Source organism: Mastomys coucha, unplaced genomic scaffold, assembly GCF_008632895.1.
Source record: "Mastomys coucha isolate ucsf_1 unplaced genomic scaffold, UCSF_Mcou_1 pScaffold2, whole genome shotgun sequence".
Classification (NCBI taxonomy): domain Eukaryota; kingdom Metazoa; phylum Chordata; class Mammalia; order Rodentia; family Muridae; genus Mastomys; species Mastomys coucha.
In genome coordinates this window covers 803,616-818,682 of record NW_022196902.1, presented here as the reverse complement: position 1 = coordinate 818,682, position 15,067 = coordinate 803,616, and the positions used below count along the sequence as shown (strand labels likewise).

The window sequence follows — 15,067 nt, the reverse complement described above, 5'->3', positions numbered from 1 at the left end:
TAAAAGGGGGAACCAAATACCCAGAAAATTCTTTAAAAAAAAAAAAAGGAGCGAAAGAGAAGTGGCACAGGCAGCTTTTTAATGATGCAGCAGGCAGGCTGAGGAAGCCTGTCAAGGTCTTTCCCAAGGGTGATCTCTAGGGCTCCATGCTTCCTCCATCCAGGAAGAAGGGAAAAGGGAGTGACTTAGAAATTTGGGGGCTCCTCTGTGCCATGTTCTCATCTAGAAGATTCACAGGGATTATTCACATTTTAATGACTGACAGTCTTAAGACATATAATATATACTGTATGTGTGTGGTATGCATGTGTATGTTTTGTATGTTCACATGTGTGCGAGCACAACTGTGTGTGTGTGTGTGCACCTGAGTATACTGGAGACTGTGAGTATGTATACACATGTATACACATGTGTGTAGCCATGTATATGCATGTGCTGGTGGCTGTGTGTATGCATGTGTGTGTGTTGAGGGTTTACATGTGTATGTGTCCTGATGACTGTGAGAGTGTATATGCATGTGTTTGCATGTTCACCTGCATACGTCTGTGTGTATACATGTGCTAGTGACCATGTGTGTGAGTATGTGTGTGTTAGCATGTTCATGTGTGGGTCCATGCGTACGCATGTGCTGTTGGTGACTGCGTGTGTCTGTATACGTGTTCATATGTATGTATGTGCTCACATGTATGCATATACTGGTGACCGTGTGGTGTGTGTGTGTGTGTGTGTGTGTGTGTAGGCCAGAGCTTGTCACTGGCCATCTTCCTCCATCATTCTTTCCTTTATCTGTTGAAGAGAGGATTCTCCCTAAACTCAGGCTTTCCCAGTTCACCAGCTTGCTCTGGAAATCACATGTCTTCACCTCCCGTGGCCTAGGATTACAGACAGATTTCCATGCCTGCCCCATTTATGAGGGATAGGGCTCTAAATTTTAGTTCTCATGCTAAGACCTCAAGCATGTTACTATGTATGTATGTATGTATGTATGTATCATCTATCTATCCATTAGTCTATTCCTACATATACACATGCATATATACATTATATATATTACATATACATATGTGCACATATATTTTAAACACCAGTTTCTCCTAGACTTAGTTGATTGGGGGACTTTTATGTGTGTCATGACTGTACTTTGGATCCCACAGAATTTGCACATCATAATTTGGGAAGCGCTGGTCCAGTCCACATCCTTTCATCCATCACATCAGGAAAGGTTATTTCCCTGTAAATCTCACATCTGCTCTGACTCTGTCCAGTAGCCATTCAAATGACCTAAGTCTTGGAAATCATGCAGAGGGTGGGGCTGATGGCGGTCCTATGCCCATGTGCTTCAGACTGTATTAAACTCTTGGTACAGGGCAGCCTGGCACGGTATTATCCTACACTGTGTCAGTCTACCCTGTGGCTTGGCTCTCAATCGATATCCAAGTCTGAGTTCTGAGTAGAAAGCAACAGAACTTAAAACATAATCATAACCGCGGTTCTTCTGGGAAAGTTCTTGGGGCCATAGAGATCCTTCTGGGGCTCCCCTGTGTTTGGTCCTCTTTCTCCTGTTCAATCAGCCAATCCTTCCTGTATTTGTTTATTTATTTTAAGGGGTGTTTATTGAGGATCTGCTGCTAGTGGCGGGTGCTGAGCACCAGGCACAACGCTCATTGTTCATGCAGCTAACTTCTGAACCTGACACAAATATACATAAATCGTGAAAATGCAGAATTAGACATAAAAGTAAATTGAGGTCAGATCCTGGTTAAGTTTGAATTGGTAAGTGTACGAGTTAAAATTGTATTCAGTAGTTAAAGGGCAGCCATTCAAAACATGTCTTATGCCAGGCATGAGAATCTTCTGGAGGGCATTTTCCAATTCTATATTCCTATGTCTGACTGCAGAGATAGGTGTGTAAGGAATTGCCTGGCTATGTGTGTATCTGAGGAAACGCTCCCGAGGGTGACCATATCACAAAACCCACTCACTTCGTGAAGGATGGTCATTAAAAGAAAATAAATTCTCCAAACAAGGAAATTCTGTCACCCGAGACTCTAAAGTCTCAGACGGCTTTATGAAGTTTTTATGTTTGCTTTGGGAAAAGCCCTCCTCAGTATGTAGCCCAGGCTGGCCTTGAGCTCATGACCTTCCTGCCTCAGCCTCCCAGGTAACCGGGAGTACAGCATGTATGTAAGGATATCATACCAGATGCTTTTTTCGTGTGCTGGTTGCCTTGCGCGCTCTTCCAACAGCCCTCTCCCAGGAACTTTTTGGAAAGGCTGGCAGAATAACCCTCAAGGCTTCCTGCCTTTTGCAAGAAGACAGACAGTGTCATTCCAGAGTCGGCTTGGAGCAGCACTGGCCAACGCCAGTGGACACTGTCTCCCAATGGCATTGGTGAGTGCTGCTCCAAAGTGACTCTGGGATCAAGCCAGAAGATCAGTTCATGGAATGGGTTCTACATTGTCTCGGGATCCTGAAACAAAACCAGAGTCCTCTAATGCAAACCTGGGGGAAGAAAAGAGGACAGAAGAGAGAGGCCATAAAACCCACGGAGAAGGGAACACTTTCTCCTCTCCTAGGGTTTGATTTTCCGTATCTAGCCCAGACACAGCCCCTTTGCCACGGTCATGTTACTGCTCCCCCTGGTGGACTTCTTCTTGACTGTACGAATGTGCTTCCCTGGTTATTGTAGCTCTGAGCTAAAGGTAGAAGACTCTGGCCTTCCCTGTACCCCAAGAAGAAGGAAAGGTAGCCTGAGACCTTCATTCACCCTTCTCAACCTCTAAGGTTGACAAAGGACCTGCAGTTCCCCCTCTGGGTGGCTTGCTTTTGCTTTGATATGTAAATAAGCACACATCCTTTCTTTGATTTCAGATGCCTTGCAAAATTACAGGGCATCTAATTGCTCCTGAGTGACACAAGAGTTCTGACCAAGGTAGGGCCAGATACCCTTCCTGTTGACAAGCTGACAAGCTGACAAGCATTTCGCAAAGACATCTTCAGAGTGACAGATAAAAGTCTGCGCTCTCTCATCCTTCCATGGAGAGAGGAGAGAGCAAATTGTAAGAAAAGGCTTCCTAGGGTCACCTCTGTGTAGTAAGTGTGCTGGATTCTTGCCTTTTCCTTCCTATTTAAACCCCAGTTCATTCCATCAACATAAATTTAACTTGTTCCCTTAGATGAATTTCAAACCATACCTACCCTTTTCCTATGCATTTAAAAATCTATTCTTGTTCATGGTAGTATATACTGTTTTCCCACCCTAGAAACCTTAGAAAATATTCTTTCTATCCTTATTAATCTCTGCCCCATCTCTCCTCTCTGTGTGTGCACGTGTGTATATGTGTGTGTTTCTAGAAAAGATGAGACCTTATACAAGCTAGCCACGCACTCTGCCACTGAGCCAAGCACTCGGATCCATACTTGCATTTCTCCATGTTTTTCATCCATCAATAGTTCAGCACATACTAAGAGACACAAAACATTTATTTTCTCTAGACTCTCTTCATTCTCCAGAATAATTGTGGTGACCAGTCCCTTGTTTCCATTTTAAAAGTTCATGTATAGTTGTCTGAGAAGGGTGAGTTGACCGCCACTCAGGGATGAAGAGACTGGAGGGTTTGAATCCTGGCACCGTCTATTGGATCATTGAGATTTTACAAAGTCTGTGTACTCTGGGGCTGGAGAGAGGGCATGATGATTGAATACATGCCACTCTTATAGAGAAGCCAAGTTCAGTTCCTGGCATCCGTGTTTGACAGCTCCAGGACATCTGAGGCCTCTCTCCTCTGGTACCTGCTCTGTATAACCCATGGGACGTGCATAACCCATTCGTATAAACCATGCCTATGCATACAAATGACTCAAAACAAGATTAATCTTTAAATAAACCGTAAGAATGAGTAATAATTCTCCACCCTTGGAGTATTAAATGATAACAGGTATATAAAGAACTTCTGCTATGGTATATAATACTCTCCTCTCCCAAAACTCAGAAAAATGGCTCTACTTGGCATTGTTACACCTTGGATACTATAAGGGGACTGTTGATAATTATCTTGCAGAGAATGAACATACCATTCTGTTACAGGGAAGGCTAGATTCATTGCCTGGCTAATACGTCTTCAGTTAGTGGTGGGTTTCTTGATATGAAGCCAGCATTTCTAAAGGGGTATCTCTATCCCATAAAATTCCTGGGACATAGGTCCTCTGCAGACACCTGGCTAGGACTTAAGGGGGCAATTATAAGCCTGGCCTCAGGCTTCCTGTAACTTAGTCTAAGTCAAAAAGGAGAAAAGAGTCGCCATTACAGTGCACCATCCAAAGGGTGTCCTAAAACCTCCTCAGGTGAAGAGCTGAGAAAGATCAAAGAAGCATGCCTTATTTCTTGGCAGAGAACATCAAAGGCAGGCACATCTCCCCTCTTTCTGCAGCCAAATTTGCTTCTCCTCCAGGATTCCCATCACCACAGATGGGTACCACAGCGTGTAAAAGGAATTATGAATCCTAACTGGCTCATCTAAAAGAATGCAGGTATTTTATTTGCAAGCTGTAAGCCTAGATGGGGCAGGTTTTAGAGCTATTTTAACTTACATCCCAGCTGTATGTCCCTTGTTACTTGCTGTTTCTCCTGGCCACAAGCTCAATGGGCAACCCTAGGCAGGTAACTGAAAACCCGCCTGCCTCCATTTACTGCCCAATCACAGGCTTTAGCCTTTTATTTACCAATTAACTTAGGGAGCAACGTTACATAGAATCACTTGGTATACTCACCTGGGGCAAGCAGATCTTGGGGACAGTATTTAGCATTTGAATACATAGCAACATCAGACCAACCACATACAACTTGTGCTTGCTGAGGACCTGGGGGAGATGATGTCTAGACTTGTCCTGATTTCCTATCACCAGATAGCCATGAAGCTCCTTGCTTCCATCTTCCTTCCATCCCTCCCTGAAGTTCTTCATCCTTCTACATGAGCTGGGTCCCCACACACCTTGCCTCAGCATCTGCTGTAGGTTAGAACACAGTCTGAACAATCCAACATCTAAGTTTCTTCTAATTCATCAGCACCCACTGTTGCTGCTGCCACCCACACCAGCATCTTCCTAGCCAGGCTTCCTATCCAGTCCTCCTGTGATGGATGGCAGGTCTCAGGGCCTCATACCTCCTTGTCAAGTGCTCTACCACTGAGCTTCCTGGCTTCAGCCTCTACCCTTCATTCTTCTTCACACTTTTTACCTTTATCACAGATAAGAAATAATAAATTAAAGCAAATCTTTTCTAATGTCACGTCTCTACAGAGTTAATGTCAGGATCCCTCCCAGGGTCTGCTGTGCCTCCCATTGCCTGACTCTGACTCTCTGGTCAGCTACTTCCTTGCTGAGCCTATACAGCGGTGGTTCTCAACTTGTGGCTCGTGACCCGTTTAGGGGTATCAATCAACCCTTTCACAGGGGTAACACATCAGATATCCTGCATATCAGATATTCATTACAATTCATAGGAGTAGCAAAATTACAGTTATGAAGTAGCAATGAGATAATTTTATGCTTGAAGGTCACCACAACATGAGGAACTGTATGAAAGGGTCACAGCATTTTGAAGGTTGAGAACCACTATTTTAATGGTTGCCCTAAAGTTCTTTCTGATGCTATGGTAAGATACTCTGACCAAAAACAACTCAAGGAAGACAGGACTTATTTGACTTACACATCCAGGTCATGGTTTATCGTGGAGGAAAGTCAGGATAGGAGACTGAAGCAGATGGAACAGTGTTTGCTGGGTCACTCTCTGGCATGCTCACAGGCTTATGCTTAGCTAGCTTTTTGTATACCTTAGGGTCACCTGGATATGACAGTGCTGCATCAACTAATAATCAGGATAACCCCCTGAAGATATGCCCAATCCGACTGAGGCGGTTCCTCTCAGAGGACTCTAGGTGGTCAACTGTCAAACTGACAGTTAAAGCTAATGACAAGCGCCAGCCTCTGGTGCGGACAATTCTCTCAGCTTCTTCCATTTTGTGTTTGTCCTTTACCTTCGCTTTGCACTGTGTCCACAATGTCCCTTTTCTAATGTAAATTCTTCCATGTTACAGAGGACACCCCCTTGGGGAGAAATGCCCCGTCTGCGTCAGCCAGTAGGCCGGATACATCACTTGTTTTGCCCTCTACTCTGTGGTAGTATCCCTGGATTTCACCTTTCCTCTAGTTTATCTCACTTCCTACACTTTGAACTTCTTGAGAGGGAAGACTCAATGTTTTTTCTTTATAGCCACGCACCAAGTGGTGTATTGTCTGAGGTTGGCTTGGAGATCATGTGTGTGGAAAAAAAGTGGGATGCAAAAAGTCATGCTGGAAGAGGGAGATATTTTAGCTGGAAGGAGAGGGGCGAGGGAGGGAGGAAAGGAGGGAGAGACAGTGGGAGGCAGGGAGGGAACGAAGGAGGGAAGGAGAGAGGGAGGACAGACTTGAAAATGCTGCAGAAAGAGGAAAGATGTTCCTAAACTTCGTCCTGGTCAGGCTTTGGTATGGATGTTGGTCTATGAAAGGAATAGGAAGGGGAGTCTATTTTGATGTGTTGTGGAGAGTACTGTAACCTGAGCCAGGCTTTCCCAGGCTGCATCAGAGTGACTAAAGAGTAAACTAGATCGAGTGTGGTTCTGCGTCTGTTGGACCCAGTCTTTCTGTGCACAGGGCTTGTGTGCTTATGTCCTAAGCATTAGTAAATAGGCAATGACTGTTGCGTGGACATATGTAGTAGAATCAGGAAGAAGCCAGAAGTGGCCCTCTGTGAGCCAAAAACAGCAGGGGTGTACTCTCTGGCTACTTTAGGTAGTGCCTTTGTTGCTATAATGGTACCGGGGATCAAGGCAAAGGAAAAAGCAGGATTCTAATGACAGGGGGAGGGTTGGGTGTTGTGCAGCAGGAGTTCGGGAGGCCATGGCTTATCCCTAGAAATGGGTCAAGTGTTAGCATTTATGAAGGTCAAATGGTGCTTCAACAAGCAGTTTTCAGCCTGTGTACATGCCATAAGGGGTTTTACTGCTCAGGGAACAGTGACAAACCATGAAAGGGAGGAACATTCTGCCCTCGTTCCGCAAACGCAGTAAACGTGAGCGCTGGCAGCCTGGGTCTGTTTAAGGATCCATATAGAGAGAGTACCACAGTGTCACTGCTAACCCATTCTTCCTCGAAAAACAGACAGCTTTATGATACAACGGCACTGTTCCCAAAAGTCTAACCATTCTGTCCTGTCATTAACTAGAACACATTGACATGCATTTCGGGGGTCAGGGGAGTGCTGGAGTGTTGAATAGGGGAGAGATCAGGGTATTTTCCAGTGTGCTTCTTCAGAGCTATCAGGTATTATTCTTGCATGACTTTCATGTACACATCTGAATTAAAATCATCTCGAGATAACAGCGTGAATCGTCTTTATGTTAAACACACACATAGGCAAGAATTATTTGCCTAAGCAGCCATCCTCTGGGACAACTTACCCCTATAGATGGACAATCACAGCTCAGCATTAACAGTGTGTTGTTCGTGCAGGAAGCTTGACTAGCAGAACATTCAGGGGCTGCTTAGAAGGGAAACTAGAGATACACAAACAGGATCCAATTTCCCTTTATCCTCAAGCCCAAGGAAAGGCTGGATCTTCACTTACCATGCTTTCCCCAGCTTCTCCCAACCAACAAACACCCCCGGGTTAGGAGCTGAGCCATTAAACTATTAAATTCAATTTGATTTCTCCACCCATTATAAGCAGGAAAAACTAATGAGAGGGTTTAAACAGATCGTCTGGGTCTATAAAAGAACATGTGCTTGGTGTAGTTTATCACATGAATAATGATCAAGTATTTGCACATGGGGCAGCCCCTATATTCGACTCTTGGGAAGAAGAGAGCCCAGGGCTTGGTGTGTGAATTGAAGGTTCACTGTTGCCATTGCTGCCGTGCTTAACACAAATGGCCATTTTGGTTTCCAGTTTTCAGCTTCTTCTTGTTCATAAAATCTGAAATAAAATCTCTGATGTTCATCAACAATAGCAGTCTCAAAATGCCCTAAAAAAATTTTTTTAAAAGATCACCATGTCCACTTTGGTAGGGCCAATTGGAAATTCTAGTGAAGGAATTCAGGATGTCAGGGAGGTCTGAGAATGTCTGGAATTTCTAACTCATTTCACTAAACGTTTTCTGTATCATGACATGTCGCAGGAGACTATAAAACTCAGCTTACTCAAACATAAAATACTTTTTTTGCCTTACTGATAACTGCAAATAAATAATTCACATGACCACCCACCAAAATATCCCAAGATTTTCAGAGGCCCGTGACTTTCCCATGAAATATGTTCCTTATAAATTTTTATAATCAAAGAGAAAGATAATGAAGGGTAAGGATTCTATTCCCACTCTAAATTCTACTACACTGGTTTAAAATATTTCTGTAATCTCAATAATGTCACAGAAATATAAGGAAATGATAAACGCCTTCTCCTGGTTTGACTTTAAAGGAGGTAATTAAAAGTGTTCTCTGCACTTTAGCACTGCAAAATGTTGATTTTTTTTTTCCGGCTAAGCTTACTTGGTCTGGGCCTGAGGAAACAGCTCAGTGGGGAAAAGTACTAGCCCGGCACACGAAAGGACCTGAGTTTGTAGGCTCAGACCTCGTGCATGTAAAAGCCTTGCATATAGCACCAGCTCCTATAATCCTCAGGATCCTATGGCAAGACAGAAAGAGGAGGCAGGAGAACTCTTAGAACTCACAAGCCTGCCAGCGTGGCATACACAGAGGAAAACCAGCCAAGGAACTTTCTGTTAAGGTAGAGGTGAGGACTAAAGCCCAGATGTGTATTCTCACTCAGTATACCCTCATACACACGCACACACACACACACACACACACACATACATACATACATGCACACATGCAAACATGCATGTACAACACACACACAGGCATATACACATGCACGCATGCATGCACACACAAACGTTTAAGAAGAATTCATTGCGTTGTTGTTCTAACCATAATCAACTGAATTGGTCACAGGGCTATGAGTCTAGCAAGAAAGGTGGTTTATTAGTGAAAGAACCTCACGAGAAAGCTCGCGCTTTGCAGCAAGCTCAGCTCTCTGGCCCTGGCCCAGAGGAAAGAAGAGGGGGTGAATGGAAGAAGGCAGATTACCATTAGCATGTGGCTTAGAGAGTTAGTTCCTGCGAGTGCTAACCCTGTCCTTCTTTTAATAGATGGAACTGATTAAGAATATAAGTACCGCCGAACAGCCCTATTTATTCACGAGACATGTCCACTTCCTCAACTTCTCCAGGTGAGTTGCTCTCCAGCTTTGTGGTCTCCTCCTGTCTTCTGGGTCTTGGTGCTCCATCTAACGAGCAGACCCTTAACGGTCTGGTCTACTCAAATCAACAACTCAGAGCCATAACCCTCGAAGGACATGCTCAACCTAGCTAGCTTTGCTACACAGAAATCCAAGTTTTAAACATTGCTTCCTGGACTATACCAGCTGAAGTATTATAAAAACATGGAATTATTTCCAACAACAACATTTCGAACAGAATGGTGGTTCAGCGGGGGCAGGAGAATATGATTTTTGTTTTGAAACAGAGGCAAGAAATGAAAGTTTTGTCATGGAGTTTCCTACGGTGTGGACCTGTATAATAGCAATCTAGGGGCAATGCAGCGGTAGTGGATTGAGGGTTTCTCCTGCTACAAAGAGCTCCATTTTACTTTGGTTGTTTTGTTTTGTTTTTAAACTAATCAACCCAAGTCCTGCATATTTGACATTGGTGAGATATTGTTGATCTACTTGGAATTTTTTGGGGTTTTTTGTTTTGTTTTGTTGTTTTTTGTTATTGTTGTTTCCTTTTTAAAATAAGAATGCAGATTTTCAAGTTCAAATTTTAGGGCTTTCTCTTGGTTCAATTGCAACTTCAAGTCTTCTGTGTTTATCCTCTCAGTGGTTCATTAATGCCATCTCAGCTAGGGTCTCCATTGCTGCTATGAAACACCAAGACCAAGCTGGGGAGGAAAGGCTTTAGTCAGCTTACAGTTCCAGATCATAGTCTATCGCTGGAGGAAGCCAGGCCAGGGACTCAAACAGGGCTGGAGCCTGGAGGCAGGAGCTGATGCAGAAGCCATGGAGGATGCCGATTACGGCTTGCTTCACATGGCTTGCTCAGCCTTCTTTTTATAGAACCCAGAACCACTAGCCCAGGGATGGCCCCACCCACTATGGGCTGGGCTCTTTCTTTCCCATTGGTCACTAATTAAGAAAGTATCTTTCAGCTGGATCTCATGGAGGCGTTTTTTTCTCAACTGAGGCTTCTTCCTCTCTCATGACTCTAGCTTGTATCAAGTCAACATGAAACTAGCCAGTACAACCAACTCCTTGTCAACTTGATACAAACATATCCCTATTAAGCCATAACCCTCCCTTTCTTACTTACTTACAAGATCTCACATTAAAAACATGAATAACTTTAAAAGTTCTACAATCTTTACAAATTCAAATACATTAAAATTTCAGTTCTTTTAAAATAGTCAATCTCTTTAAAATCCAAAGTCTTTTAAAATTCAAAGGCTCTTAACTGTAGGCTCCAGTAAAATCAAAAATAAATCAAGTACTTTCTTACTTCGGGAAGGGAAAACATCAGGGCACAGTCAAAACCATATCAAAGCAGAGCCAAACTCCAGCCACGCACTGTCTGGTCTCATGAGCTTTTGGACTCCTGCGAAGGGCTGGGTCACTGCTCCGATTCCACCCTCCGCAGCACACACAGCTTCTCTTCCAGGGTCTGGCTGCTCCCACTCCACTGCTGCTACCCTACCGTTCTTGGGGATCATGGTACTGGCCTCTCTAAAACTGCTGGTGCCTTCTGCTGCACCTAGGCTGCACCTTCACCAGTGCTTCTCATGGGCTCTCTTCGTGGTTCCGGGTTTCAACCTTTCTTCCTTTACCTCTTCATTCCTGTGCCTTCATCTGCTACTGAGGCTGCACCCTCACCAGCAGTCTTTCCAAGCCTCTCACATGCCAAGCCTCTCACATGCCAAGCCTCAACGGCTCTCCAGGATTTGGTCATGCCTTCAAAACCAGTACCACCTGGGTAACTCATAGTACTAAATTCAGCTGCCGGCTGATGGTGCAACCTCAGGCACCTCTGGAACTCAACTTCTATGTGCTGACTCGCAGGAAAGACTTCCCAGAAGATGTCACCTCAACGATGCTGGTGTCTTCTTAATCACCACTCAATTCTCAGTCGCGGCTGACCAGCGTCGAGTATCCCAGCAAAGCAAAGGTTTTGCTTTAGTAGTTCTGGCATCTTGTTCATCACAGCTGATTCTTCAGCCCCAGCTCCTCAGAACCACAGAATCTTAACTCAAAATAGCAAATGACCCTGATAGAATCTTCAGACGTTCCTCTGAAACTTCACAAGCCAGGCCTCCATCCTCTGCAGTTCTCAATATTCTTATCTTTCAAGCTCCACAGAACAGCCTACTGAGGTCTCAATACCCACTGGCTTCACTAGCTCAAAGTTCCAGTGTTTTTCCTCAGTCCTCCCCAAGGCGTGGTGAGGTCTGTCACAGCAATGCTCACTTTTGGTACCAAACTGTCTTAGGATTTCTATTGCTGTGATGAAAACACCATGACCAAAAAAATCAAGTTGGGAAGGAAAGGGTTAATTTGGCATCTATTTTCAGATCATAGATCATCATTGGAGGAAGTCAGGACAGGAACTCAAGCAGGGCTGGGGCCTGGAGGCAGGAGCTGATGCAAAGACCATGGGAGTAGAGGGAGCTGCTTACTGGCTTGCTCATCATGGCTTTCTTAGCCTGCTTTCTTCTAGAACCCAGGACCACCAGTCCAGAGATGGTACCACCCATTTTGGGCTGGGCCATCCACATTGATCATCAATTAAGAAAATGTTTTACAGCTGGATCTTACAGAGGCATTCTCTCATTTGAGGTTCCCCCTTTTCAGATGACTCTAGCCTGTATCATGTTGTCATAAAGCCAGGCAGTACAAATGCCCACTACAGGGTCATTCTTTGTTCTTTACACTGGTGACTCTTAGGCTCCTGCTGTACCCACTCACAGTTGGCATCTGCCAGCCAGGAGATCACTGGGTCCAGAGGCATGTCTGCTGACAAGCTCCTGAGACTTCTAGCCAGCAGTCTGACAGAGTTGTCCCTACCTTAGGATAACTGTTCTAGCATAAAGTCCAAAGAGCTTACCAAGGTGCTCCATCCACATGCAGTGGGTACAGCTGTTCATTCATGCTGACCCCATTGCCCCTGTGTGCTGGCACCACAGGAGACTGGCTGTGGAGAAGCTCTGCTGTCCAGCCTGATGGCCAGACAACCCACTTGGCTTGGCAAAGGTTTGGGCCTTCAAAGGACTTCCCTGCTGCTCAGGAGGTCCTGTCCCAATTCGGTGTAAAGGAGGAATGAGATTCAACAAAGGCACACATTGTTAAGCAGAGGAGCTACCACCATATATTTAAAAGCTACCCTCCCAAGCCTAAAGTTCCCGTCTTGATAAGCCAGAGTTCTATAAGACAGTAAATAGAATGCTTAAAATGGTCGACTGCTGACCAGGTGCTGGCCCACCTGTTGCTCAGCATGGCTCATTTCTGGGTTGGCTGGTGTGAGCACTCTGCTTCTTCCCTCCAGAAACCATGGCATTAGTCATAACGAGGCTGCTGGAACTTGTTGGATGTTCTGATCCTCATGTTTGATGATTTGTAAAGAGAAAAGGGTCTCTGATTTTGGCTGGTCCAGTAAACGTCCTTCTGTGCCATCGTTGACGCCATGAAACTTCAGTCAGTAACCCCTCTTTCTTTCTAGGTTAGATCTTGACATCCAAACTGCCATGTAACACATTTCAATAATGATCTCAGGCCAGTTCAAAACTCTAATGAGAAGCCAAAACTGACTTCTTAATTGGATCGACAGCACCCAGCTTGGTGACTGCATTTTACCCTGGCCTCTACCATCAAATACAGGAATGGAATCTTGATTGCTTTAATTCTAGATGAAAAGAAGAGCCTTTTAGAAGGTATGACATCTACAAAAAACAGTGCAACTCTGGCTGTCAGAATCCCTAAGTATGAGAGCTTGCCTTCCTACTGCCCAAGATGAGGGCAAGCCAGATAGCCACTTGGGGAAAGTTATCCATTTACCATCTTTAAAACAGGGGAGGCTCCTGAAAGAAGAATGTTACAGGAACTCATAGTGGATTTTAAAGGATCTCTGTGACTGTCCTGAAGCTGGGTAGGCCTGTTAGCTGGTTAGAGATTCTACAGCAGTAGCTCAGGCAGGCTGTGTCTCCTCTCTCCTCCCTTTTCTCTTCTTTGCACATCAGTGAAGCATCCTTTCTCAGCTTTTCCTATGTTTATAATAGCTGGGACTTCCACAGTGAACTCAGATGTTTCTCTTGTCTTTGGAATCCTTGAATTATTCTTCTGCTGAAGAAGTATCTAGTCAGGTGTGACCTGGAGGGAGAAAAGTCACAGGGATTCCCCTAGCGTAAGATGGAGGGCAGCAGGCTCCCTCTGGTTCTGCTGAGGTATGAGAGACTGGCTAGTTAGCTTTAGATCAATGAAAGGAAAGAGTGTTCCCAGTACAGGAGAAGCAGGAGTGAACATCAGTCAGAGATGAGCTGGAGGAATGTACCAAGCATCGACTAGAGGAGAACTTAGGTGGAGAGGAAATGGAGCCACACGACCTGCTGAGGCTGCCTTTGTGGAAATTGTCATTACCTCTCTTTTTCCCTTCCTGTAGCCCAGGACCAAGGCCTTGGCTATAAAGACTTCCACAAACATGAGAATTACAAGATGAACCTGAATACACCGAGCCAGCTTTTCTTCATTTCAAGAGAGTACCTATTTACAGAACTCTTCATTCTAAGTAGCAAACTGTGACTGTACAAAGAAAATCCGCCCCGCCAAAAGCGAGGGATGAGGAAAGCAGCTAGGCTGGGATTGACAAATACTGTGAGACCTGAGCGCTCTCATTTTGAATCCTAAGCATAAGTACAATTGAGCTGTTTCAAGAAACCTACTCTTACAACTGGTGAACCCTTCTCATGCGAAGCAGCCAGACCAAGAGACCAGACTCGTGTAGTGGCTTTGGTTAATAATTCTAATCTTTCGTGCACCATTAACTTGTAGCAACAGCCTTGCTGTTCAGCATGCTATCATCAGGCTGAATACTGTCCCTTCCCCCCTCCGCACCCTTTTTTCTTGCATGTTTGTTGGGAAGTCTTGAAGGACCTGCATTATAGAGGGTTTGTTGTTGCTGCCGCTGCTTTGTTTTTCTTTTCCCCATTTATCTTTCTCCATTAAGAATGGCACCCTTATCTGGCATGTACGCAAGAACAGCAACAAAAAGTCCTATCCCGTGAGCTCATGCTGTTCACTTGTTGGCTGACTTTATCATGTATCCATCAGCTCAAGTCTTTACTTTCTTCTCTTCCTTTTCCTCTGGGTCTGAAGGAGCCCACTGGCCGTATCAGTTCAGTTCATCCAACCAATCAATGTGCTTCTGCAATTGCTATGGAGACGGCCATTTGACAGAGCCTTGCCAGCTCAGCAGAGATCTCAGGTTTGGTCTGGGTTTGTAGGGTTGTTACTGGGCTGGCCTTTGAGACTTATTTTGAACTTCCTGGAAATTTGAGCTGCACAAATGTTTCTTCCTCTGATTGAAGGGAGAATGGAGTCCAAACCACCTTGGCTTAGAAGATGCCGCTTGGGGCTGGGATCTCAGAGTCAGGCCTTTCATGTCTCTGGGTTGTAGCTTCATATGTCTTTCAGTGGTAGTTGAAGTAACCTTAGGATAGAATTTGTTTTTGTTTTTGTTTAATCTTACCTCTTCAGAGTCACCAGCCTCACTGGAGTGTGCCTCAGATCAGCATTCTGGAAAGACTGTGACATGCTCTGTTCAGCCTGTCCCTCCTGACTCTCCCTGACCTTCTATTTGTTTTCTAAGCTTCTGTTTCTATTTGTTTTCTAAGACCAGAGGAGATTTTTTTTTTTTTTTTTTTTTTT

General features: G+C 44.6%; 1 protein-coding gene across 1 annotated transcript in view; it reads left to right on the top strand.

The window, feature by feature from the left end:
* The window catches only part of Ust (uronyl 2-sulfotransferase), a 298,281-nt gene that overhangs the window by 193,296 nt on the left and 89,918 nt on the right, over positions 1-15,067 (top strand). The window contains exon 4 of the mRNA XM_031380355.1: positions 9,252-9,331. Coding sequence (XP_031236215.1) covers positions 9,252-9,331 — 80 coding nt within the window. The remainder of the gene's footprint in view (positions 1-9,251; positions 9,332-15,067) is intronic.